Source organism: Dermacentor variabilis, chromosome 2 (assembly GCF_050947875.1).
Source record: "Dermacentor variabilis isolate Ectoservices chromosome 2, ASM5094787v1, whole genome shotgun sequence".
Lineage (NCBI taxonomy): Eukaryota > Metazoa > Arthropoda > Arachnida > Ixodida > Ixodidae > Dermacentor > Dermacentor variabilis.
This window is the reverse complement of record NC_134569.1, coordinates 91712097-91739351: the sequence shown is the minus strand read 5'-3', so window position 1 is coordinate 91739351 and position 27255 is coordinate 91712097. Positions and strand designations below refer to the sequence as shown.

The following is a 27255-nucleotide window of genomic DNA, read 5'->3' as shown; positions in this document are numbered from 1 at the left end:
CGCGGACCCGTTCGTCGGCGTCGATCGCTATACGGAGGAGGACTGCTTCATTCTAGATCGCGGCATCTCTTCTGCAGGGCGAGATTTTCAGCCCCGCTTTCCGTCACGGCAAGCACGAAGGCGGCTCGCGCGAGTAACACTTCGTTGAAGCAGAAAACGAGAATATCGACGAAGCAACGCCACACACACAAATATATATATATATATAGCTCGGCGTCAACTGCATTATGAAAGCGTTGTTTCAGCAATGTTTTCGAGTAACCGAGCAATGAACGAGTAATCGATCAACTGATCGTTTACTCGATCCATTCAGTGAGTATGCTCCTCCATTCTATAGCAGATATGCGTCGACCGTTTGCTTACGCCACGCACGCAGGCCGCTCCTTGGACATATGTTTTCAACATCAACATTTAGCATATCTTGCAATCCAGTTCCCACCAACTTCCATTCTCGTTGCCTTCTTACCAATGCAACTTTTAATGATACTTATGACGCCGTCCAAAATGTTTGATTGATTAATTTTCACGTGTTTTTTTTTTTTAAGAACACAGAACAGGGCGCGCTTTTGTTTTATAGATAAGACTACACCGCCCTGTCCTTGCGCTTCAAAAACTTGCCCGAATCGCGGGCAAGTGATTGATTGATTGATTGATTGATTGATTGACCGACCGACCGGCTCATTCATTATAACGGTGGTTCCAGATTGACTGGAGAGTAGGACCAGCGATTGCTCCATTTGCCGACTGACTGACCGATTGATTCGCTATTCTGATGGATCGACCAACTGGCGGGATCGATCACTCGGATCGAAATCGCAGCGAGCGACACTGACCTCGGGCGGTGCGGCCGTCTCGGTCGCCTGGTCATCGTCCATGCAGAAGGGCAGCCCATAGCCGCTGTCCGGGGCCGACGACGAGCCGAGGCTGGACGACGACGAGCCGCCGCTCAGCAGCAGCTGGCGCACCGAGGACGCCTCGTCGGAGGCCGCCGACGACGAGCTCGTCTTGCCGCACCTGCACGAGTGTGGGGCGAGAGGGGGGCCGTCAGCAGGGAGGAGAAACTATACACGCGCGCACACGGAGGGCTCACGTTACGCGTCTGTACCGGCGGTGTCAAACGCCCAAACGACACTACGGCGAGTGTCTCGGCGTGTAATATATAAGGGCGATACGTGATAGCCGCGGCACACGTCGGCCGATACGAACTGTGCCGGAGCCCTCGCGGAGAGGTTTCTCTTATTTTTTTTTTAAATCTTCGTTGCCAACCGCGATCAATGCCAAAACGTAAAATAATCATAAAAAAAGGTCGTCTTATAAATTCGAAACAGGACGTCAAACTTGCAAGCATCCTTTGGTAATTTAAGCCCGCGACCACAATTGGTCGGCATAGTACATATTTTTAAACAATTTCTTTACCGAACCGCTGCAAACGTGCGCGAACTGTTTATTTCTTTTCTTCTAATACGGACCCATTCTAGCGAGAACAGTCACGCGCGTAAAAACGAATTTAGCTGCGAACTGAATTAACGAAAAAAAGGAAACGAAAAAAAAAAGTTCGCAGTTTCGCCCGAGAGGCGAAGCACTGATTGCAACAGCAAATCGTTAGACAGCTTTAAGAAGCAAGAGAGAAGAGAAAGCAAGGACAGGAAATGCAGGGAGGTCAACCAGAGAAGAGCACCTGCGTAGGGTAGTTTAAGAAGTAAGGTTAATGCATTAATGCGTAGAGTGCTGTAAACATTCGCTTACTAACTAAATTACCAAGCAAGTTGTCGCGCGCGTACGGGAAAACACGGACACCTCTCGCTCAATGACCGCGGACACTCGCTATCAGAACGCTAGCGTGATGAAGGACGGCATGCAGCAGGGACAAGCGAACTTCGTGCTGTCTCTCGCTTCAACGCGAGCTAGGCGCGCGAGAGCGCAGCGCGCACGAAGCCAACCCCGCATTACCTCCACTTCACCGTCCGTCCATTCCGATTGTTATAACGTTATAAACCACCGTTTAAACTCCTGCACCAATCAGTTCGTTTTAGGGCATAACTGCGCTTGTCGCCGACGCGCCCCACGTGCGGTACAGCTGCTGCGAAACGTCTCAAAGCGAGTTACACCCGGCACGCTAGCCCGACGCCATGACGACAGCGAGTGCACCGTCTCCGGCGCCTAGCAACTGGCTCCGGTGGAGATGGCTGCTCGGCTTACAATAGAGCATGAAATGGATGAAAAAAAGAAAAAAAAGGGGGAGGGGGGTGATGCGAAAGAAACACGACGCCCAGCGAACGCCCGAGTAAGCTTGAGAGAGATATCGGGCGAAACAACACCTTCCCAGCGGCCGAAAGCTAACGCTCCGATTCTCCTTTCGCAAATGCGCCAACACCGACCGACGTCCGGCAAGGGAACACCGCAGAAGCAGAACGGGCGGCGTCCGAATGGACACGCAGTCACTGCAGTAGCACGGCTATAGAAATGCGCTGGCTCGCTCGCTCCGTCTTTTCTTCTTCTCTCTCTCTCTTTTTTTTTTTTTTTTATGCGCTGTCCTCGAGCGCTCGCTTGGCGGCCGGCATTTATTTCAGCGCCGACATCCTCCTCCCGCACCGTAACCGCGCGTTTAGAAAACGCCGGTCCTCACGGCAGCGACGAATGGGGCACTCAATCCGTCTGTCCCCGCCGCTTCAAGGTCGACGTCGACCCGACGTCTTCGTTCGCCTGCAGCGACCGCGAATAACGCGGCGAGCGACGCGCTCCGTTCTCCTGCACAACGCGGGCGAGCGGTTTCCGCGTGCCGTTGTTTCCGCGTCAGCGCTGACGCGTTTCGCGCATTCGTTCGCGAGACCCACTTCGTCATTTTAACGCGTTTTGACGTGAATAGGGCAGCGACGGCGCGCAACGACGTAGCGTGTGCGCGTTACCAAAGGGTTGCGCGTGTGATGCGTTTACGGGGCCGACGGAAGGAGGGAGGGGGGGGGGGGGGAATGTACACGGCGACCGATCGACGATGACAGATGACGTCATCGTTCCTGGCGTCAATCGCGTTCGTTCACACACGGATGGAAGCGAAAAGAGCGAGTGAAAGAGACGACGCCTCGCCCTCCCGATAGGCGCTCCGACTTGAACGGAAAACGAAGAGGCGCGAAGGCATACAACGACGTCGCGTCGTAGGATCGTGCGAAGAAACCCCGGTCACGTTCCATCGGCGATTCCTCTCTGTATGTCTGATTGAGCGTTTAAGTTAAACGGAAGGACTGCCTCTTCTTTCTTTATTAGCATTTAAAGAGGGCGAATCTGGCGACCGAGAGGGCAGAGGTTACATCTCAAAATGTCATTAGGCAAGAAAAGCAACCGCTTCTGACCCTGAACAAAAGATGACGAAAACAGCACGAGTCACCGAACTGTTTCTTACGCGCCATTTAAAAGCTCTCGGTGCCCTTTGTATATTGCCGGCGCGCGCTTCGTATTTTTGCGCACTTTGCATAATATTTAAACGCTAAAGCACAACACTAATCAAGTTTAGACAAGCAAAGTATGGCTGCTAAACTATATTTGAATTCAGCTAGCAGGTGCGCGTTTACCGCTAGTGGAGAAAAGTAAGGCCGGGGTTAACCTTTTCCTTTCTTTCTTTCCTTTTTGTTTTGTTTTGCTTTCTTATGTCGAAAGATCTGCGCTGTAGCGTCATTGCGACGCCACGATCTTCAAAGTATTCCCTCGCATCCGGCCCATTTCGGCGCTAGAAAGGTTATGGAAACTTGCCAGGTTGAGTTCTTGGCTCCTTTATAGTGCGTAATACAATTCTTTCTGGCCGATAACCAATTAACCAGATTAGAGCAGTGGCTGTCAAAGCGCATGGCGTCAGGGCGACCTGGTCCAACATTAGTTTTCTGCGGCTTTTTTTGGATTGTAGCGTAACAGTTGCCGATTTGCTATTGTACACAATTAGTTTAATATCCCTCCTTAGTGTCTGCCTTCAACCAATTACTATTATTATTTGTTTAATTGATGCGCGCGCCAGAGCTCAGACCTTAGGGTTGTTCCTGGGCAGGGTAAGTAAATAATTGCTTGAGTGACTGATTTATTGATCGAAATGAATAATAATTAGTATTATTTATTTATTTGTCTGGAATATGCATTGAATTGAACTTTATTGAGTTTACACGGTACAGAGCGCACAGATCCACTTTATGCGGAAGCTCTAGTATGCGCTATCCGTATAACATCTCCTTGTAGAATAAGCTGACTTGTACAACGAAACGAAAGGCGAAGAAACGTCATACGCTTGGCAATACGACTACAGTTGAACCTCGCTACAACGAAACTGACGGGGCGCGCGAAAAATTTCGTTAAAGCGAAATTTCGTTGAGGCGAAAACAGGCCAAAAACACTGTCAGGTTGGACCACATAGTCCCAAAACATCATTTATTTCCAAAGAAGTCGGTCAGCTTCTTCTGCTTCTTTTTTTTTGCCACGAGTGCAGTGGCGCGGCTTTCGCACTCGGTGAACAGTTGCATCGCGACGTCGTCATCGTGAGCACCGAAAAATCTGCGGATCACATCAAAAGCATCCATCACTTTTATTGCAGGTGGTGGCGCTAAGTCCTCCGCGTCGCTGTCATCATCCGATGATGCGTCGTTGTGGCGAACGCCCTCAATTATAGCTTCGTCACTCAGCTCCTCGTGAGCTAGCACTTCACTGTCAACAGCGATGTAGTCGCCGATGTGAACATCGGCCGGCACATCTCCGGAGTCCTGAAGGGCTGCCCATGCCGCATTGGCCTCTGTGGAGGGTGGAGCAATTGTACTGCAGCCTTCCTCGTCCGACGTGGAGTTCGCTGCCAGTTGAGCATCGGAGTGAAAGCCGGCGTGCACAAAACAGTTGTAGATGATACTGCGACTGGTTGCCGTCCACGCTGCTGAGACCATCTGTACAGCCATGTACAAATCCACTTCGATTGCCCGACCGGTGTCGATGTTTAACACCAGCCGCTGAATCAGTCGCTGTCGATAAGCGCTTTTAACGCTATTAATGATACCTTGATCCAGCGGCTGGATTAAAGCCGTGCAATTCGGCGGGAAGAATCTTACTTCCACGCTTTGAAGCTGAACGTCTTCAACGTTATGCGCTGAGCAATTGTCGATGAGCAAACAAACCTTACGTTTCTTTGCCGTCATGTCACGGTCGAAAGCGGTTAGCCACTCTTTGAAAACGGCCCGTGTCATCCAAGACTTCTTATTGGCAACATATTTGACGGGCAGGCTCTTGCCACCTTTGAAGCACCGCGGCTTCGCACTTTTGCCTATCACCAGTGGGCAGCGCTTGTCAGACCCGTCCATGTTGCAGCACAGGAGCACAGTCACACGCTTTTTGCTATGCTTCCCTCCGCTGCATGGCTGGCCCTTCATGTGAAGCGTCTTGGAGGGGAGGAGCTCGAAGTCCCGTTTCATCGGCATTGTATATGTCTGATGTGGCATATTTCTCCATTAATTCCGGCACAGTAGCTGATGCCCAAGCAGATGCAGCGTCGGCGTCTGATGAGGCCGACTCCCCACACAGCACTTTAGCGACGATTTCATGCCTGGCCTTAAAACGGGTCAGCCACCCTGAGCTGGCTTTGAAATCATTGATGCCCAGCATACAGGCATAGCCAAGTGCCTTTTGCTGCAACATGTTTCCGCTGACCGGCATCTTCTTTGCGCGCACGTCGAGGAACCACGTGTACAGAGCCTTCTCAAGGTCCTCATGAGCCGCTTGCGTCAGCTTTTTCCGCTTCGCGGATGTCCCCGAAGAAAGAGCTTGCGCTATCGCGTCTTTCGACTTCAAGATCGTTGACAGCGTGCTCTGTGAGATGCCGAAGTCCGCTGCAACATCTCCCTTTTTCCTGCCACTGGATGCCGCGCTGATAATCCGTGCCTTCTCTTCAAGCGAGAGGAACTTCCGCTTTCTAGATGAAGTCGCCATGCTCGCATTCATTACAGCGCACTAGCAGCACAAGCACGAGTGAAAAAAACTAGGGCAAATGCGCTGCTGTTGCCAGGCTGCTGCGTCCTTTGGCAACGGATTGGTTGCGGCTCTGAATTGGATTGGAAGAAAACGGGAGCTTGCCCCCGCGCCTTGTCGCAAGGCAGCCAGCCCGATAGTCATCAACACCAAGCTATGGCGGTGATCATGTGCGTTTCAGTGAGTGGATTAGTTTGGTCCAGCGAATGTTTAGCGAAACAAAGCAGCGTGGGCCTATGGAAGTACATAGATGGGCGGCGATATGCTTGTTTTATTGTAAGATATATTTTTAAATCGAGCTTCGCATAGCAAAAATTTCGTTGAAGCGGAAACGCGCCCCAAAAATGGTTCGTTGTGATGAGAAATTTGTTCCATTACTTTGTATAGCGAGCTGACGGGGAATTGGAAATATTTCGTTGAAGCGAAAATTTCGTTGAAGCGACGTTCGTTGTAGCGGGGTTCGACTGTATACACAGGCTCGAAAGTCTGTCGACAACCGCGAGGAAAGGCAACCCGTCGCAGAGAGCTTACGCAGAGGGACACACGAATACCGAGTCCAAGGCTGCTTAATACAGACGGTTGTGTGTGTGCGCCATCAAACGCAAAGCGGGTCGGGTTCCAATATAAATAAGGGCGCGCGGATGCGCGGACGCGTACGTAATTAATTGGTCGCGCGAGATCGCCCGTGTTTGGATATCACGACCGCGCATTGCAATAACACACAAACATTGCTCAGCTAACAACGGATATAATCTGTGTGCATAATTACGCGCACTATAACACGCATTCGTAGCAAGATGAGACGGCGAGTGGGGGAGTGAAAAAAACACGCACGTTGCCAGCAGCGCGTGAGGAACGAGATATACACAGCTATCAGCTGGGTCGGCCCCACTCATCAACACGCTCTGCAGATTCTGGCGGCACTTGAAGCAGCATGTTTAATTTGCCGCACTCTCCGTCGTGCACACAAGCGTAGAGTTTCCTATACGATAATCACATTAGAGGGAACTCTGCTGGCGCTGCGATTGTTCAACCGCCACGAGAATGATGGTTGGTATGCATGGATTTGTCCGATCTTCGTGCTTGCAGATTCAGACGTTCTTGTGGCTTCGTTTATTGCATTTTATCCGCTTTCGTTGGCTTAAATTCCAAAGCAATCTATACTCTTTTTTTAATGCAGAAGACAATAAGATTCTGCAAGCACGCATAATCGCTACTGATTGCAGCTGTTCACCTTGTCCACGGGTCTGTGGCGTAATGGTTTCGATACCGGGATTCTCTGTGCTAGAGGATCCCGTGTTCGAATCCTTCCGTCGGCCAAGCTTCAATAACGGTTATTGAATTATCCATAACGCAGTGTTTTGTTCAAAATGATCAGTCTGCAACATCACGAAGCCGTTTATAACGCCAGAAGGGCGAAAAGTTTAGGCAAATACATGTGCTACCCATGATTCGTATGCTGGCCGAACCGCGCCCTGCTTGCAGCTCCCGTGGACACTATAGCGCCCGAATATTTCGCATACAGTTAAGTAGTAACGAACGCGTATCACTGCTCGCACACAGCTTAAAAGGTGCACTTGGAGGCGATAAAAAGCCGCCGCAGCCGCGAGGCTGCGTTGACATTTACTTGACTGATACTGTTTCGCCAGCTACATACACTGCGAAGGACGAAGAACAATGAGGCGGCGTATCCTGCCGCGAATATGTATACCCCGCGCGTAAAAAAAAAAGAAAAAAAAAGAAAAGAAAATCTGGACGCACGTTGTCGACGGATCAAGCATCTGCGACCGACATCAAGTTCGTTCGCGTTTCTTAAAACTTACGGAGCAATGTTAAATGCGTACATCGGCATTATAGCGTTATTGGGCTCAGACGAGCGTTTTCCGCGTGGCGGTAGGCGGTGGGGTGGGTCCCAAGGCGAGTGGTATACTACATAGTCGTACACGTCGGAGGTCCCGGGATATGTAATGCGATCAAGCGGTTCGCGAGATGCACGGACAGGTTAACATTACGCGCATCATTAAAGCCGCGCTCGCTGCCCTATGTATAGTTTATAGCTGAATTCGTTAGCAGCCAGACGAAGAACAGAGGGCCATAATTAGTGACGCGCGAGCGAACTACAGAATATTGGAAGTGCAAAGGGCGCGACTATAACTGAATAACGCGAACTGCACACTTTGCCGTCGCCGCATGCGAGCATCCATGCATAGTTCGCCGCGCTGGTCGGATCGTCTCGATTCTAATGAGACAATCCAGAGCAAGGTTTCGGGTTGCGAAAGGTGCGTGCGTGCGTATGCGTGCCAAAGCTATTAAGGAGGCGCGGCCGGGGCGCGCCACCGTTCTTAATTTGCCGACGGGGCGCTCGAAGCAATTAGCGAACGAGCACGTGAAACAGCAAGAACATATGGAACTAAAAGTAACAGCAATGATTTAAAAAAGAACATGAGACCGGAAACCGTTCACACGGCTTTGCGCTCACTAGAAGTGCATTTTTTTGCAGGCTTTTTTCTATCACCCCCCCCCCCCCCCGGTTCCCTGGTCCATCCCGCTACGTTTCCCTCTTTTTTGCTTTTTTTCCCTTCTCGCATATGTCCATCCAATATATCGCCATCCGCTTAAAGATTACGTAACGAACATAGCCGATCATGTCTGAAGCCTCTAGGGGCAATGAAAAGGATAACTAAAAGGGCGTCTGCAGCGCTCTGCCATATGGCAGTGTATACCCAATCACAGCTCGTGCTCTGCGGTGCAGCCCCTCCTCCTTCTTAGACGATGAAGACGAGGCGAGGAATAATAAAAGACACGAAGCAATTTTAAACCAGCGCTGCCGCCCACTTTATACTGGTTCACCGAAACCAACCAATGTTGCTCGGAAGAAAGAGAGGAAGAGTTCTTTCTATGGGTAGTTCCTTTCTACGAACCAACCCTTTCGTCAGTCAAGCGTTCTGATGTTACACGCGCGACGAAACGTCGTCGTCGTGAAACACGGGCCAGCTTGGGAAACAGCCTAATACAGTCCTCGTATACTCGCCTCTACACGCCGCCGCTACCGACGCCTACCGTCGTCCTTCTCTGCAGTGCGAGCCCTGGTTGCCGCGAGAGCTTTTACGTAAGCTGCCGAATCTACTCGGCAAGAAGAAGTCCGCAACTGCCTGCAGCGAGCAGCTCTCTGCAGCTCGAGCAAGCAAGCAAGCAAGCAGAGTGACATCATCAGCGGGACAGGAAAAGCCACCTAGCAACAGGCAACAGGTCGCCGAGGGAGGAACAAAAAGCAGTGTAAAAAAGAAATAAAGATGAAGAGCCGAGTGGAAAGAATGGGTCGTGAATCTGCAGTCCTCCATCCAGGCCAAGCTTTATACGACCGCTATATACTACACGCACAGCCTTGCGTGTGTACGACATGGCGGCGGTGTGACGCAAGCGCGGAGAGCGATGAAAGGGAGCGCAGTGGAGTGAATCTCCGCCGCAGTCTGGGGGACGCCCCCTGAATGGACGCGGTCCGGTGCGCGGACGAGACACGCCGCTCGTTTAGGGTGACGCCACGCGGGTGTACGCGACGAGCGCGGCGCCGTTCACCACCGACTGACTGTACATCGCGTCGCACGTACGGTCTGCACGCGCGGGGGCGCATCTAACAAGCGCGTGATGCGAGCCCTTATTACCACTGTGTGCGTCGAGCGCCGTCACGTGCACGATAGTTATGCACGAAGTCGCGCGGTGCGTAACCAGCGGTGTTGACAAATCCTACAGAGTGTCGAGAACACGTGACGAGGAAGAAAATGAATAAAAAAAGCGAGCGGCAGAGAGAGAGAGAGAGAGAGAGAGAGAGAGAGAATTCGCGCAGAAGCTCCTCCGGGAGTTGTCTAAGTATGCGTAAGCATTGTTCCACTTGCTCATCTCCACGTAACCCGGCGTCATTATCATCGATGTAATGGAATTTGATCCGACCAGCATAACGCGACCGACAGAGCTGCGGCGACACGAACTGCTACGGGCGGCGGCGCGAGGTTAACTGGTGACGCAAGCAAACTACTGTAGGTGGTGGCGCCCTGCAGGTGCGCTGATGACGTTCCGATCATCAATGAGTCGTTATCGCTCTTTCAGCGCATTATTCATCCGCGTCCAACCATTATCAATCGTGATCAACCGTACCCCGGCGGAGGTTGCGTATATGGAGCGGCCGCAAGGGCTCTATCTTGAAAGTGATCTGCTATGGGGACAGAGTGCGTCGAGTGCTGATAGCTTCGTGTGTGCTGTGTTCTTGTCGCTCATAGGGTTGGTAATATAGGTGAACGAATAATGGATTAAATGTATCCCGTAAGAAGATTATTCTTCATCGATATCCACGTTTCATTTCATTATATATGTGTGTGTGTGTGTGTGTGCGTGCGTGCGTGCGTGCGCGCGTGTGCGTGTGTGTGTGTGTGTGTGTGTGAGAGAGAGAGAGAGAGAGAGAGAGAGAGAGAGAGAGAGAGAGAGAGAGAGAGAGAGAGAGAGAGAGAGAGAGAGAGAGAGAGAGAGAGAGAGAGAGAGAGACTGCGCGCGTTCAAGTGCATTCACCACTTCTGATTGAATATAATGTATGCGACCTCTACGCTGGGATTGTCACTGCTCTATAAAAGTACAGATGCACAGAGAACCAAAAGAATAATGTCAGCGCAGAGCAGTAACCTTAAAGAGATTCTGCCCTGCCCTCAAATTCCTTATATCTGTATTCCAATTTAGAGCGAGTGAAGTCGATACAGTTGATCCAAAAATTGTCGCATCGCAAGCGCGAGAGAAAGCGATGGAGCGGGGCGTACTTGCCGTAATGTCACATCCCATACTACTGAACAAGCCTTGTTAGCAAAATTGAGAAGAAATAAACACAGCACCAAAAGAAAGAAAGAAAGAAGGAAAGAAAGAAAGAAAGAAGCTCAGTGTCAAGTACTCTCAAGCGCGGAGACATCCCGACCACGCGACAAGTGCCGACAAGAGTGACGAAGAAGAAGAGGATACGGGCCAGAAGCCGTGCCTGCTGACTGTTCAACGTCACCAGGCTCTTCTCCGATTCTTGGGCATGGTGGCGAAAGCAGAGACCTTTAAGCAAACGCAGAGCGCAGCATTTTTTACAATACGGCAACTAAAAGGTTACCCGGCTCGAATGGAACGAAAAAGGGGGGGGGGGGGTAGTCGGCAAGAGGTAGCGATATGTCAGTCTGAAGTGCGGCAGGCTAGCGTCTGGCACCGATGCACTAGACTGCAAATACTAGAAGAAACAGAAAGCGCGATCGCACTCGCACAAACACGGACGGCGAATCAAACAACGAACACGCAATAAACGAGATACGAGAAATGAAAGGCCGAGTGCCAAGTTGAAGAGCGCGCTGTCAGCAGAGAAAAAGAAAGAGGCACAGAGCCGGGAGAATATACATATATAACAAGTGGCACACATCGCGGATAAAGACGGCTCCGGGGGATTTCGTCGGCTCGGCGACAGCTTCGTTCTTTATTTCGCTAGCGTTGCAGGCAAGCGCGGGGATGTTCCTCTGACAGACACAAGGGGCAAGGCTCCGACGAGTCGCATTTCGCACGGCGCGGCTCTCCCACAGGGGAGGTGTTTGTCCCGAGAATGGTCGACGCGCGCCGACGCATTTTTTTTTTGGGGGGTGCATTCCCACGAAGCGGCGAGCGTGCGCCTGCCAGCATCCAGGGGGCTCAAAGTTTCGCCCCGCGACACAGCGCCGTAACACGAAGGAGGGGCTTTACAACACCCGACGGATCAGAGGGCCGTCGGTCTCGCGCCCGCCTGGATCCAGTATAGGAGCGAGGGACGCGTCAGGGACGCGGCGCTGGCATCGGGTTGACTTCGAGCCTGGCTTGCTGAGCTATATGGCTACAGAGAACGAGCAAACGTAAGGAAAAACCGCGTTCCTTAGAAGCCAGCACACGTGCGCACGTTTACCATACGGGGACAGCTAGGATGGATGGATGGATAAAACTTTATTGAATCTATTTGAATGTGGTTGGGCTCCTAGACGTCCGGGAGCCCCCTGGCCGACATCTCTAGGCAAGCGCGGTCCACCAGCCAGAGCTGGTCATCCGAGCAAGTGGCCCGAAGAGCGGCCTCCCACGAGGAAAAGGAAGGGTTGGGAATAGGCTCTACCGCCATGGGCGTGGGGCAGCTCCACAGACAGTGGAAAAGATCTGCCCGGGGCGCTCGGCAGGTGGTACATTGTGGATTATGGAGACCAGGGTGAAATAAATGTGCCAGATAGGGAGAAATAAATGCTTTGGTCTGGATCTGGCGCCAGATTGAACTCTGATGAGCGGTAAGGGAATGGTGAGGGGGAGGTAAATCTCGTCTGCCATCCCTGTAATACGTGGTAATCTGGTGGTAGGTGCAGATCCCCTCTCCTGGCTTTTCCATGGGGTTGGGTGAGTGGTCGTCCAGGGTCCGGAGGGAAAGACCTCGGACATGCGCATTAACGCGCTCGTTCCCGGGGACACGCTCATGCCCAGGTACCCACGTGATAGTCACCTGGTGGGGAAGCGAAGGAATGTTTTGCAAAATGTGTGTGACTGTCTTAGGTGCTACGCCTTGAAGGAAGTAACGGTATGCACTTTGGGAATCGGTGCAGATTTCTGTAATGGCAGAATCCCCAGCCGCATGCGCCATTGCTAGGGCTAATGCGACCCCCTCAGCCACATCGGTGCGCGCTGTTTTAATCGAGGCAGAGATGTTAATGCGTCCGTCCGCCGTCATGGCAGCGGCCGTGGCCGTTCCTCTGAGCGGACCGACCGCGGCGTCGACATAAAGGACGTCTTCGCGATCTTGGTAACGTCGGGTGTAGTAATCAGCCCGCGCCTTACGTCGACCCGGATAGCGGTGCGAATTCATGTTTCGTGGCAACGGTTTGAGTTGCATGTTAGCTGTGAGTCTTACAGGAATGGGGAACCACGGCTCTTCCATCGGGATCGTGCCGCTTGGCTCACACCCCAGAGTTCGGAGTAGGTTTCGCCCAGTGGGTGTTCGGGTGAGGCGTAGAAGCTGATTACTCCTCTGTGCCTCTATGATTTCCTGGACGGTATTATAGAGACCAGTCTGTAGGAGGCGGGTAGTGCTAGCGCGCATCAGCAGCCTCAGTGCGGTCTTAACCGCCCGTCTGATTAGACGATTAGCCTGATCCATTTGTTTCTGAGTGAGGTGATGATACGGGAGGTGGTAGGCAAGGCGGCTGACCACTAAAGCTTCAATCATTTGCATGGTGTCCTTTTCAGACAGGCCGTGATTGCGTGACGCAATCCGGCGAACCAGTCCTGAGATTTGTTTTATTTGTTTATCGAGGAGGTTCAGTGTAAAACCCGCATCTAGGTTAGATTGGATGTGAAGACCAAGGATCCTGATTCTATGTACCTTAGGCACTTGTTGACCGTGTATGAACAGATGTATGCCTGGGTCGCCTTTGTGGGGTTTAATAGTGAGCAATTCGGACTTTTCTGGCGAGCAGAAGAGCCCCATTATGCGAACATGCCGTTCGATAACGTTGATAGCTGTTTGTAGGACATCTTGGGCCTCCCCAATAGAGCCTTGTGACACCCATAGAGTCATATCATCAGCATACAAAGCGTGGTGCAATTTAGTGATACCTGCGAGCTCTCTGGCGAGTGGGGCCATGGCTACGTTAAATAATAGTGGTGATAGGACTGCTCCCTGGGGTGTGCCCCTGTTTGGAAGGGCAAAGGCGGCCGATGTGAGTGGACCTAATCTAATCTCAGCGGTACGATTTTCCAAAAAAGCTTTGACATAGTGCCAGATCCTACGGCCGCAACCTGTGGTGGCAAGGGTCCTGAGGATATGGTCGTGTCCTACATTGTCAAAGGCCTTTTGTATGTCTAATGCTAGGATGGCTCTGGTGCGGGCTGTCCGTCGTTTGGGATTTAATAAGGTCTCTTTAATATGCAAGAGGACATCCTGCGCCGATAGGTTGGGGCGGAAGCCAAACTGAGTGTTGGGGAAGAAATGCTTAGCTTCTAAGTGCGGTTGTAGTCGCCGGACAATCACATGCTCAAAAAGTTTGCCTACACAACTCGTGAGAGAGATAGGTCGTAAATTCTGAAGCAGTAACGATTTATTCTGTTTCGGAATAAGATTGATCTGGGCGTGTTTCCAATCGCCAGGCAGTGTGCCCTTTCGCCAGTGTTCGTTAAAGAGATCCGTGAGCTCCTGCAAAGATATGTCATCTAAATTTCGGAGGACTTTGTACGTTATCCGGTCGGGCCCTGGTGCAGTGTCCCTGGTAATATAGCCAAGGGCCTGTTTCACCTCCGACAGTGTGACATCTGAATCCAGGTTTTCGTCTGGATCAGGGGGTGTTAAAGGGGCTGCGTTCGGATGGGTAGGTATGGGCTGTGGAATATACAGATTTTTGATGTGTGCCATAATATCAGTGCCCTTTTGCTCCTCTAAGTAAATCAGCTTTTGAGTAGTAGTGTCCGCATGAGTTTTGGTGGAAGTGGGATCGAGAAGAGCCCTCAGGAGGTTCCAAGTGCGTTTTGTGCCCAGCGTTCCTTTCAGTGTGCCGCAAAAGTTGGCCCAGTTTGTTTGAGCAAGCTGGGTGGCATATTGTGCAGCCTCCTCCGTGACTGCAGCGATACGAAGGCGAAGTTTGCGGTTTAATCTCTGGCGCTTCCATCGTTTGGAGAGGCTTCGACGAGCCTCCCACAGATGGAGGAGGTGGGGGTCTACTTGGGGGGCATTCTTGGTGTTCTTAATCTTTCTTCCAGCTCTGTCGAGGGCATGTTGTATCTTTTGAGTCCAAGACTCTAAGGTCTGCGGTGTGGTATCCTCCACGGCGATGTACGAGCGGAGTTTATCCCAGTCAACGAGGGTCTGAATTTTGGGCCGAAAAATTTTGGAATTTTGCGTTAGGATTGTTTGTATCACGTGGTGATCGCTGCCTAATGTGTCCGGCAGGACCTCGTGTGCTTTCACCATCACATGTGTGCTTGTCATCGTGAGGTCTGGCGTGGTGTCTCTTGCCGTACTGGTGCCCACTCTTGTTGGTATAGTGGGATCTGTGATTAAAGTAAGTGTGTGGTGCATCATAGTGTTATGTATAAGGTTGCCCTTCGGCGTGTTATTTATATAACCCCATGCTGTATGGCGGGCGTTAAAGTCGCCCACTATGATTCGATGTGTATAGCGTGTTTGAGCAAAAATTTCCGGTATCCTTGTGCCCTTATCTTTAGGGGGACTGTATATGTTGACAATGAACAGTCCTTTTCCCGATATGGGGTTGGACGGGATAATCTCGAGAGCGGTGTACTCGGTTCCTCCTTCTGAAGGACCCCCGGTAGGGGTTCGGTCTATGAAGGGGAGGGTTTTATTAATAAGAATAGCGGTACGCGATGTTACGGATGCCACGTGATATCCCTGCAAGGATAGAGACGCGGACCCCGTTTCCTGCAGGGCCAGTATATCTGGCGGCTTCGGAAAAAGTTGAATGTATGCGGCCAATTGGGCGAGTTTCTTTTTGATGCTTCTACAATTCCATTGCCATATGATTAGGTCAGATAAAGTTTGGTTTCCGGGTGGAGGAGTTAAGCCCACTCTGCCCGAATTCTGTCGCTTATTGGAGTTGGCCATGTTGAGTCGTTACGGGGGTCGAAACCCCCAACTGTGGGCTGGTCATCTCCTCCGTGGCCTGAGGGGAGTGAGCGGCGGCGGCAGGTTTGGGCTGTTTATGCTTACGGGTGGGTGATGATTGGGCATGCAAATCGAAGAGGTGATTAATTGCAGATTCTATTTTGTCGATGCGTTGATTAAACGCGGTCTGCACTCTTTGTAGGGCCTGCTCTTGTTCTTTAACCATTTGTGTTTTGACAGCCTCGAGGCTGTCGCTGACAAATTTCAGAACTAGTTGCGTGAGGCCTTGTGTGAATTCTGGAGTTTGGAAATATTGTGCACAGATCTGTTGTGAGAGGACTGGGGCATGGGGCGGCGCTGGATGGGGAGGTATTGGGGAGGCCTGCTCAACGGGTGACTTACCAGTGTCGGCCAGGGGGTCCTGCCGTTGCTGCAGCTGTGAGTCTGGATCCAGGCGCCCCCCGGTTGCCAAACCAGATGAAATCTTCAGACCCCCTCTTGCCGCCGAGCCAGGCGCATGGGTGGGCAATCGTTGCGGGAGTGCCGGCCACGTGGCGTCGCTTCTCGTGCCGCGCTGCACAGGAGGGCGTGGCGGGTGGTTCGTGAGTGGTGTCGCAGGTGTCCGTATGGCAGGAGGTACTCGGGGTTGAACATGTGCTTGTTTGGTTTTCTTTTCGTGGTATGATATTTCCGGTTCCTTCGGTCGGGCTGTGCTGTGAGGTGCTTGGCTGCAGGCATTCTTAGGAATATCGTCAGGTTGTTGGTTTGTCGTTGATATCTCGGTACTCCGCCTCGGTGGAGTCGTATCGGGTCCCTTTGGGCGCTGGCGCCGTTCTTTCACCGATCGGGGCCCGAGTCTCCTCTGACGAGCCGGGCAACTCAGGTCGATGGTGGGATGGTCATCGGATCCGCAAGTAAGACAGCGTGGAAGGCAACCTTCGTGGTGTTCATCTGGGTTAAGCAAGCCACAGTTCCCGCACCGCCGTTCTTGTGGGTATGGGCAGATGTCGTGCCGATGTCCGGTTCGGAGGCAGCTGTGGCACACTTGGGTGACTGGGCGGAAAGGTCTGCATCGAAATTCTACGCCTTGAAAGTACACGTAGCTGGGAACTCGCCTGCCCTCGAAGGTGTAGAGGCATGCTCCGTTCGTTCCGAAGGGTCTGGCTTGGATTATGTTGATATCATGGGGGTAGGTGACCGTATCGTTCATGAGGGCTTCCTCGGTAGGTATAGGTAGGGCGCCTGTGATTATCCCCTTGCAGGAGTTGTCCGGGGAAGCCACGTACGCGGAGACTTGATACGATTTGTTTGCGAGCAGGAGCGTCTGAATGTGGCAAAGCTGTTCCGCCAGGTCAGGATCCGGGGTGCTGACTAGTGCGATGTTCTGTTCCTTGCGTACTCGTATGCGCGCCGTCGGAGGCAGCGGGGCTCGGAGTGCGGTTTGTATCGCGTCTCGCAGAGGTAAGACCGCTTCTTGTTGTAGTGATATACCTCCTCTTATTCGGAGAACCACCTTGTGGTCCCCTGCTGGGAGGCGCGGCAGTCGAGGCCAGCCGGGTCCGTGTCGACGTTCGCGTGAGTCAAATGGGGCGGGTGGAGTCTTGAAGGACACCTCGGCGACAACCCTCCGTCGGCGAGCGTCGACCACCCGGTACCATGGAGTGTGAGGCACGGGTGGCTGAGGATGTGTATCATTGGGCATGTCGGCTGCTCCGCTCCGGCCGGGGCGGTAATCGCAGAAGTCGATGTCGCGCTCGGGCTCCAAGTCGTCCGCATCCATGCAGTCCAGTCGGCCTGCCGGGTCGGAATTGCTGGTGGACATCTCCGCGGCTCGGGCCCCTACCCTGGGAGCCGCGTTGCAGGGTGCGTCGGATGCCGACGCGGCGTCCGCGTCCGCCGTGCCGCTGTCGCGGTGGCGCGTTTAGGCTTAACGCGGTGACCGCCGCTTAGGGATTTCAAACGGCCGTCTCGGGCTAAGAAAAGAGTCGAGCCCGGAAATACTGGTGTCAAGTAAAAGCTGGTGACTTGCCAGTGACGATGGTTGTACGATTTCGTGCTGATGGTGAAAGATTCCGGGTGGTTGAGGGTGGATTAGCAGAGCCCGCTGCGACGCGATGTGCATCCTCCGTTGCCCAGGTAGCGTCCTCGGGACAGCTAGGCCTCCCTTCCTAAATTGAGACCACCATCCCCGCGTTCGCTTTTGCGTTTCTGCCAGCGGCTGAAAGTATAATAACGTTTCTGCCGTACGCCGCGCGCGCAATAAAAGTCGGATAAAGACGCAGTGGCGTTTAACCTGACGCCTTGTGGCGCCGCCTTGGTCTCCTGTCCCGCCTCCTATAGCGCTGGTATCGCACAACGTGGCGTATTTTTCGGTGTGTCGTGGGCTATGCGAAGAGTCAACAATGAGCACACATCGTTTGACCCCTGTTGATCTCTTCAAGTTTCCACCTTCTTGCGAACCTCCGCGTCTTGATTGCACGATGCGAAGACTTTCTTGCGAGTCATGTGCGAGGAATTTCGCTTTTGTTCTCTGCTCTTAATAAACTTCCGACAGCCTCGTTCCAGCCTGAGCTTCCTCGTTTCAGTTTTGCGAAAGCTTATACGTCGAAGTGAGTAGTTGTCGCCCTAAACGCGTAGAGGGCTTCTCTACTGTTATTTCTATACTCAACAAGTTTCTGCACGAAGTGACAATGAGAAATTCGAGTGGCATAGGCACAGCTTAGCTGCTCCGTTGAAAGCAAAGCCTACACGTAAGTGTTAAGAAATTGAAACGTAAAAAAAAAAAAAAATTCCAGCATGGACAACACGAAGACTGCGCAAATGGACAACTGAAATATGGCGTACGTGTTAAAACAAGGTTTCAAAGGATAAGAGTATCGCGAATATTAGAGTGAATCAATTTATAACAGCATCAGACATCGTAAGCTGATAACGTGAAAAAAGCAAGTTCAATTATACTATTTATTTACTATAATTTGCTATCATATTACTATCACTATAATGCAAATGCTATCACTATTCATGTTACGGAATGTGCGATGCGTACGTTAGTGGTGCAACAGAAAGCTAACCAACTCTTCTCATGTATCGCGATACACCAGTTCTTAAATATCACAAACATATACTGGATAACATAAAACTTGAAATTCAAGAAAATAAAGAGAGCACTTCGGCGCGTGAGCGTGAGCGCCACAAGCTTTGCGAGACGCAGGCCAGTCGTTCTGTCACATCGTGCAATCGATCGGGCGATTCGCGCAACTCGAAAGTACGTAGTCTGAGAAAGTGGTGACCCGAAAAAAACGACACCCCACTCGGCGCCAGTGGGTAATTTACAACTGAATCATCGTACGAACTTGGTCCCGCAGAAAAGAGGACATAAAAAAAGAAACAAGAAAGCTGCACGAATAGCGGCAGACAGCCCGAGAAAGCAATCGAGCGGCGATCGTTTTAGGGTTTGTCGCTAGCCAGCCACGGAGACGCAACACGTCTCCGTGGCAATCGCCATAAAGGACGAACGCTCGAGCGCGACGAACCGCGCTGATCGACCGCGCGACCGCGACACCTATAGCACTTAGGCCGCTTGCGCCCTCTCATTTGAAATTCAAAATTCGCGATGACCGAGATACGGAACGCACTTAAAGGCGCACGCTGCCTCCCCTCTGGAGACTCGCTGAAAGCGAGAAGGTCCAGCAGCCACGGTCACCGCGTCAACGCGCAGCGCGACGACGGTGGTGCTCCGCTCGCCAATATCAGTCACCATGCAAGTGCGCTGCGACGGTTCAAGAACCCTCACATGCCATGGAATCAGCCCGTATCTGAGCTCGCATATCGGCCATTTTTCACTTTTCCGGATGTCGAGGACCTCTACAACGAAATGACCTCTACAACGAAATGACCTGTATAACGAATGAAACCGGCGGCTTCGAGTACTTCGTTATAATTTCGTTCGATCGTAGGCGGCTGAAGATGGATAAACATATTAGGTACAGACGACAGGCGAGTAAAATAAAGCACGCTGACGACAGCGTCAGCAGCACACCAGAAAAGGCACAGCAACATTTGCGGTGCGCGGCATTGCCCTGCTACTGAGATAACGGCGAAAGAGAAGTATGGCCGCCCAAAAGGAACTAAGATAACTTAGTTTCGAGATAAGGGAAAGAAAGGTTCAGCGCATGTATAGTAACAAGCTCCGAAGATCCAACTACACAAAGGATGGCTATACGATGGGAACCCGCCGTGGTTGCTCAGTGGCTATGGTGTTGGGCTGCTGAGCACGAGGTCGCGGGATCGAATCCCGGCCACGGCGGCCGCATTTCGATGGGGGCGAAATGCGGAAACACCCGTGTGCTTAGATTTAGGTGCACGTTAAAGAACCCCAGGTGGTCAAAATTTCCGGAGTCCTCCACTACGGCGTGCCTCATAATCAGAAAGTGGTTTTGGCACGTAAAACCCCAAATATTATTATTATTATACGATGGGAAGCGAGCGTCTGCAATCTCGGGTTTTAAAGGACTCCGAGTAGCTCACTGGGGCCTCCCAGCTACGGGAAGAAAATAAAAAAAAAAAATAAAAAAAATAGAGATACCATGCGAGAACTTGAGAAACACGGCTTAGAGAAAATAAAGGGCGGATTTTCGAGAGCCGCGCACAAGGAGGACAACGGCTCGTCGAACTCCTGAAGCTATAAGAGGCACTAGCTGCAGCTGCAATCAACGAAGGCCCTTCATGCAAGGCAAGTTGTACACAACCAAACACTAACTAATCTTGCAACGATGTCTTTGTTTTATTTTCATTGCTTTAAAAGACACTCTCTTAAAGAGCGTCGTTCTGTAATGCCATGTAACGACGCCGTAGCGCTTTTTGTCTTCCCAACTTCATTTCACAACCTACAAAGGAACTGACGTCATTGTGGCACAAAGGCAGTCGCAATAAGAAGACGCCAACCGCTGATATGTTGGAGGCCGTGGCAGACATTCGTTGGTTGCACAGAAATAATTTCAACCGAGCGCGTGCATGAAGGTCCTGAAAATGAATGCCACGCTGCAAACAGCCAAGTGAGTCCATCGTGAAAAAGGCCTGTAGAAACGTTTATCTATATCTACGACAACGAAGCGATGGTACAACGAAATACTACGTAAAAAATAAGGAGGTAAAAGTCACATAAATGTGCGACTGAGAGAGCGTGCGATAGCAAATTCATGTCTCTGCGGCACACGGTGTCGCTGACGTCGCGCTAGCGAGGCGCACATACTGGTGATGTCTCTGTGTTTGCTACCGCCCGGTATTGTGACGCCATCTAGTATACACTCGGCGAATGACTCGTGTTGCCTCCGAGATTTCAGTGTGTAGACCTGTGCAATTTTCGCCCTATTTGGCGTGATAATACATGTGACAAACAAAGCGGCTTCACAGAATATTGTTCGAACCAGTGAATACACAAATTCGCTATAGTTTGCAAGTAAAGTATTGCGTCGTCCCGTATCTCGGAGGCACACATGACTCAAACGAGTCTACAGAGGTTTTCACGAAGCAGTACACACGCTAAGTATAACTTGTCATCGCGAAGTAATAAGTCGCAGTTGCGCCCGAAAGGCGAAGAATCGATTCCGAGAGCAAATTAGCAGACAGCTATACGAAGTAAGGATTGTAGTTTTATCGGCTGTTTAAACTTATAAACATTCACTTACTAACTAAATTAACGAGCACAGTGTCACAGCGCACGAGCAACTATGAACATATCTCACTCGATGACCGCGCACACTCGCTGCCAAAACGCTGGATTGAGAAAGCGCAGCAGCAGCAGCGAGCGAATTGACCTCCGTGCTGCCTCTCGCTAAAGCGAAATAAGCGGCGAGAACACAGCGCACACGAAACTATCAGCACTTGGCGCACTCTGTCTCTATCGCAGATCGCTTTCAAGATAAGGCTCGCGCGCCGGAGCCGCCGGAGTAGAACGCTCCTACCTCCGGCGCCTTGCGGGGGACGTACAACGCCGCGCTTCCTGCAAGATTTCCTCCTTCTTGCGCGCGAGGTTGAACCACTATCGTCGGCTCACCCTTGCACACTTGCACTCACACATACAGCATACGGCGCGTGGCGACGATGTTATCTCCCTTGGACTTTATACAGAGCATCACGGCGACGCCGAAGGTAGAAATGCGCCTGGAGTGCCCATATAATAGCTATCGCAATAAAAAAAAAAATTTAAAGGCACACTATTACCCCGAGGGAGTTTTAAGCTTTACAGCAGGTTTGAGCAGAAGTTTGGCGAAACAGTGTTATGCCATCGGCAAAACCGTTCTTGAGCAGCCTCGTGGGCCTTACTCTACGTTGCGGCACGTATATGTGATAAGAGGGAGCGCAATGCGAGGAGAAGAAAGCTAAGCTAGTTGGTAAGGATTCGTAATGCAAAGAAGGGGTAAGGCGAGCAGACACGGACACAAGAGTGGAGAACGCGGCGTTCGTGTTGTCCAATTAATTGTGTCCGTGTCTGCACGCCTTACCCCTTCTTTGCATTATGAAGAATTTCAGTCTACGCGGAGGAAGTGCGAATCGGTCGGCGAACGGAGCGAACACGTGACCACACGCGAGCATCCATTAATAACGCTCGAAGTCCACTGGGTGCTGCGGCACAAGGAAGGCGCAGTGCAAACGGCCGTAACAGCGAAGGAAATTGAAAAAAAAAAAGCGAGAACAAATGCGGAGAGGAGTTCAACATACGCGAGCTGAGTGCCGCGCCTCGATCTGCTGTCAGTCGCACGCGCTCTTTTCGCACGTGCAGCAGGTTCCGCCACAGAACGAGTCTGCGCAACGATTGCACCGCTCCCAGCGAAGAGGGAAGCTTTTCTTTTTATCGTTGCTACAGAGACTGCCGGGCGCAATCTCTGCGGTATAGAATATGCAGGAGAACTGATACAGCTCGCTAATGCATTCGGGGGAAGAAAAAAAAAAAGAATCACAGGAAACGCGTTCGTGCCAGACGCTTTCTGTGTGTTTCACGCAATTCCAACTGGCAGCGCCGCTGCCCCGCTCGGAGATTGCAAAATCCAACGCACGTTCCCGCACGCGTTCGAAAACTTCCTCCGAAGGCCTATACACGCAGTGCCCTTCCGCTGCAGACCGCGCACTCTCGTGCTGTGCCTCCGAATAAGACCGCCAGTAACTACTTGTAACGGGCGACGATATCTTGGTACACACCTGCGTTTCGAGTCTGAGTCGCGTCGAAGTGCGTGCGTGCCTTTTGCGTCCGGAAACCGAAGCAGCGTCACCGCGGCATCAGAACGACGGAACCGCTATATTGAACTCCGTCGTAAGACGTTAGAGTCGTAAATATCTGTAACAATACGTTTAGCCCGATTAAATGTCAATCAAATATTGTACCTATACCGTAGCTCGAGATAGATTCTTGGTTTTCTGGAAGCTACCTCTCCCCGTGTTGATATTGTAATCGCAAATTGCTGTTGTAGACCTCGCAAAGTGCTTTTTATTTTTTCCAACGGATCATAAATTATAGCCATATAGGCTATGTTTACAGAAGCTGCTTCTTTTTGTTTTTGCATACATGTTGTTGTTGTTCTTGTTGTTGTTGAATGTTCGTGTAGCTCCTTAGGGGAAGCTATGGGTTGCTGACTACATTATTTTCTTTCTCGTGTTCGTTGTGACGCTTTATCCCGTGTAATACTAATTAATTTTATTAACAGCTCATCGTCATACACTCGCCAGAAGGGACATTCACCCTTGCTGTACACACTTATGTTTTCCAGTGAAGAATGGACTGCAGTGTGTACAGGGAGTCAGGCAAGCAAGCTGAAATCGTCGCTATAAGCGCGCGTACACGCACGTATCACAAGCACACACGCATGCGTGAACCGCTCCTCTGGGAAACGAGCACCGCATACATCGCACATATATGAGCGTCGCCGATTCAATCGCGGGAACTGAAACCGATAGACAAACGCTCCAACTGCAAATCCGCGGATCGTAACAGAGTGGTGACATTTCGAAAGCGCGCCTGCGCAAGATTGCGCGAGCCCGAGTGTTTACCCAACCTTTCTCGAAGTCAGAAAAGACAAACGCGACTTGCAACCGAAAGCAGCGTGTACGCAAACTGTCCCCCGCTTACGGGGAGAAAGCCTTCGCACGGCGCGCGCATACGCCTACATCAGCCAAAGCGAAATCCTCGATCGCAACACCATTAATCTTTCGGCGGGCGCAGCGAGAAACTGAGCCACGCAAGCGCGCGATTCAGCGAAATTAGCGTTTGAAAAGATGCATCGCAAACACAAAGGAAAGCGGCCCAGCGCTCAAGTGTGCCTTCCCGAGCAACAAGCTGCGTGGCATACGTACATAAAAGAAGCTTAAATGTACATTCCCCGTTGCACATTAAATGTTTCGCAACGATGAAATAACAGGGCGCCGCTATTTATAAGATAATACCGTATGTCTCGGCAAGGTGATTCTTTGAACTCCCGCGTGCCTGAATAGGTGCTGCGGAACAGTCGACGATTTAAGTTCGTTGCACGACTGATGACCCCACGGTTCTCCAGCAAAAGTCATTTCACGCACTTCTACAGGGGAGAGAGAGAGAGAGTGAAAGAAAAGAACTTGCGGGCAGCAACGGGATTATATATATATACGTGAGGCTGTGCGTCGCATTTATAGAAGTGAGAGTTCGATAGCCTCGTTAAAGAGATAAAAGAAACTGCTCTCACGTTTCGTTGCGCACATCATTTTGCAATACCTGCTTACTCATGACGACGCAGTAGAGCATGTGTGACGGTCGTAACTGAAACAACCGTTAACAGTGCTGATGGCATACTGACAATGCGGAGGCGCATCTTGCACGACGAATCCATCCATCCGTCCGTCCTTCCGTCCGTCCGTCCGTCCGTCCATCCATCCATCCATCCATCCGTCCGTCCGTCCGTCCGTCCGTCCATCCATCCATCCATCCATCCATCCATCCATCCATCCATCCATCCATCCATCCAGAAGAGAAGCTAAGACGCTGACGTGACCGATTTCATTTCGAGAACTTCGGAGACCAGCTTCTCTCATATTTTCAACCAGAAGCAAAGCTCGTCCTCTTTTCTTTCCAGTAGATCTTGAATATTCGTGTCGCAAAGCAAAGCATGACCTCCGGGATCGCGTCTCGCCTCCCATCTCGGAGGAATCTTATGAAAGCTACGAAACGCAGTGGCTACTATAAGGGAGACCGCAATGGAGGACTCGCGGTTCATTTGCGACCATCTGGGGTTCTCCAAGAAGCAGAGAAACCTCGATGAATAAAAGTTTTCTTTCCTTTTTTCTTCTTTCTGCGCCCAAATCGGAACGCGGGAGCGGCGGCCGCAAGGAGTCGCACCCGCGACTTCGCGCTCAGAGTGAGAGCGTCAACGGCACATGGGCTACGTCGGTGCGTATGTGGAGTTACGAACTCACTAGCCCGGTTAAGACGGACCACAATGAATTTTCATAACAACGAAATGTTATTCTTCGACCGCTAATTTAGAGTGCGGCTTTGGCTACCGTATACTTATTCTAATATAGGTCGACTTGTTTCTCTCTTTCTTTTTTTTGAAATGTTCCGCAAAATGAACTATCGGCCTATATTCGTGAACACTAGGAGAAGTGCCAAGCTAACGGAGTTTCTCCGCCGTGCCCGCCGTAAAGCTAGTCTGGAGATGATCTTATAATTACGGTAGTTTAACGCAGATAAATAACGTATAATTATAACGCAAGACCAACTAGCTCGACAGTCAGTCCTCCTGGAGGTTATCTGACTGGCTCTAAGAAATGCTGAATATCCAACGCACTCGATGGCACCGATGACGACGTCGTTTCGGGCGCCGAGGATGCCTGCGAGGCATCCGACGACGAGGACAACTTCTCTGGCAGTTCCGACGAGGACGCAACTCGTGGCATTATTGACCAGCGAGATTTAGTAGCCGCGATCTAACGGCAAACAAAGACGCGCTCTGTGTGTCATGTTCGAAGTCCTTCGCAATTTTTTTTCATTTTTGTAAAATGATATCGATCGACCTATATTTGTATTACGCTATCCTACTTCTCAGAGAGTTGAGTAATATAGGGCGTGGACCTATTCCAGAGTAAATACGGTAGGTCGTTTGCATCTAGCAGAGTGCGCCGCTATATATATATATATATATATATATATGGTACATGTTCGCAGCCGGTTGTCGATAATGGGGCCCCTTTGCGCGAACGTGCAGACTCAAGTCGTCGTGCGCAGCACCGTTCAGCCAGAAAAGGCCGTTCGCTCCCGATTTTCACTTGACGCTCTTTAGAGACTTCCCTTCGGCCTTTCTCACCGAAAGCAGAAGAACACGGCGCTGCATAACAATCAATCGATCGATTACCCTATTGATCGCGGCTGAAAGGTCAATCGAACGGAGACAGCTCGTGAGTGAGAGAGAGAGAGAGAGAGAGAGAGAGAGAGAGAGAGAGAGAGAGAGAGAGAGAGAGAGAGAGAGAGACGCAGTCGAAGTCCTTGAAATACGACCATTTGAGCACGGCCGCGCGCGATGGACTTCGGTTATAAATATTCATTGCCCAAAAGGTACGGCGGCGCGATTCGCGCGAGCTTTAAGGGTGCGTGATTACGCAACCCACGCCTTTTTCTTTTTTTTTCTTTATTCGGAGTATCTTGGCCTTCCGCTTTCGCACGTGTCCACGAGAGCGTTCGCTTCATTCCTTGCTGCTGAGCTGTGCCAGCCACATGCGTATTTTCTTTCCTTCTTCTTTTTTTTTTTCTTTAGCTCGTGCGCACTAATTGGATTGCGTTTTGTCCGGCTTTCCGCACAGTCTTACACAACTCTCGCGTTTCACTGCATGCGCGAGCCAGTGACGCACATACGATTACAGAGGCCAGAAAATGCTCAGGAAATGCTGCAACCTTTCTTGCGTATAGAATACGGAGCTCGCGGTAGCCCGGTTTCGTCTTGCGGCCCCAGATTACACCGGTGCTGGTGGGCGAGAGAATGCGCCGGTGGTTGGTCGAAAAAACTTTATTTAGGTCCCGCAAGGCGCGCGTCAGCGCGCAGCGGGCGACTCCCACATCGGGACCGTCGGGCCAAGCCTGTCGGACGCTCCGCGGTCCTGCTGGAATGCCGATGCCCGCAATGACAAAAAAACAGGAAGGCAATAAAAGAAAGGTACGATAAAACGGTGCGCGCACGCTAACGCGCGCCTGCATGTGACGGAAGCCCACCAGCCGAGCGTGGAAAACCTCGCACTCGGTTGCCACGTCTCGCCTGGAGCCTCCCGCTCCCACGGTCACGCAGCTGCTTCGCATCGCGTATACCTGGCCGCCCACTTCCTTCGCAGCGCAAACGGTACGTCCCGGAACCGAATACGTAAGACGAATACGTAAAGACACGCGCACAGAAAAGCGACAATACGCCTGCTCGCCCACAGCGTGCGATCGGGAGCGGCGGAAGGCTCGGTTGATCGGCCAGGTGAACGTAACAAGCACGCTGGCGACGTCAGCGTACGACGTCATCCGCCGGCCGCGACTGACAGCACGCTCCGCGGAGCACCGCCGTATGTGTACCGCCGCTGCTTGGCGAAACGTCACGTAACCAACGTGCGATCTGAATATTGGTGACGCGCGTTTTGTGGAAACA

General features: G+C 51.4%; 1 protein-coding gene across 4 annotated transcripts in view; it reads right to left on the bottom strand.

The window, feature by feature from the left end:
* Positions 1-27255, bottom strand: part of LOC142572297 (growth factor receptor-bound protein 14-like) — a 281008-nt gene that overhangs the window by 108919 nt on the left and 144834 nt on the right. For all 4 annotated transcript variants that reach the window (XM_075681289.1, XM_075681290.1, XM_075681292.1 and 1 more), the window contains one exon: positions 834-1014. In XM_075681289.1, the coding sequence (XP_075537404.1) occupies positions 834-1014 (181 nt within the window). The remainder of the gene's footprint in view (positions 1-833; positions 1015-27255) is intronic.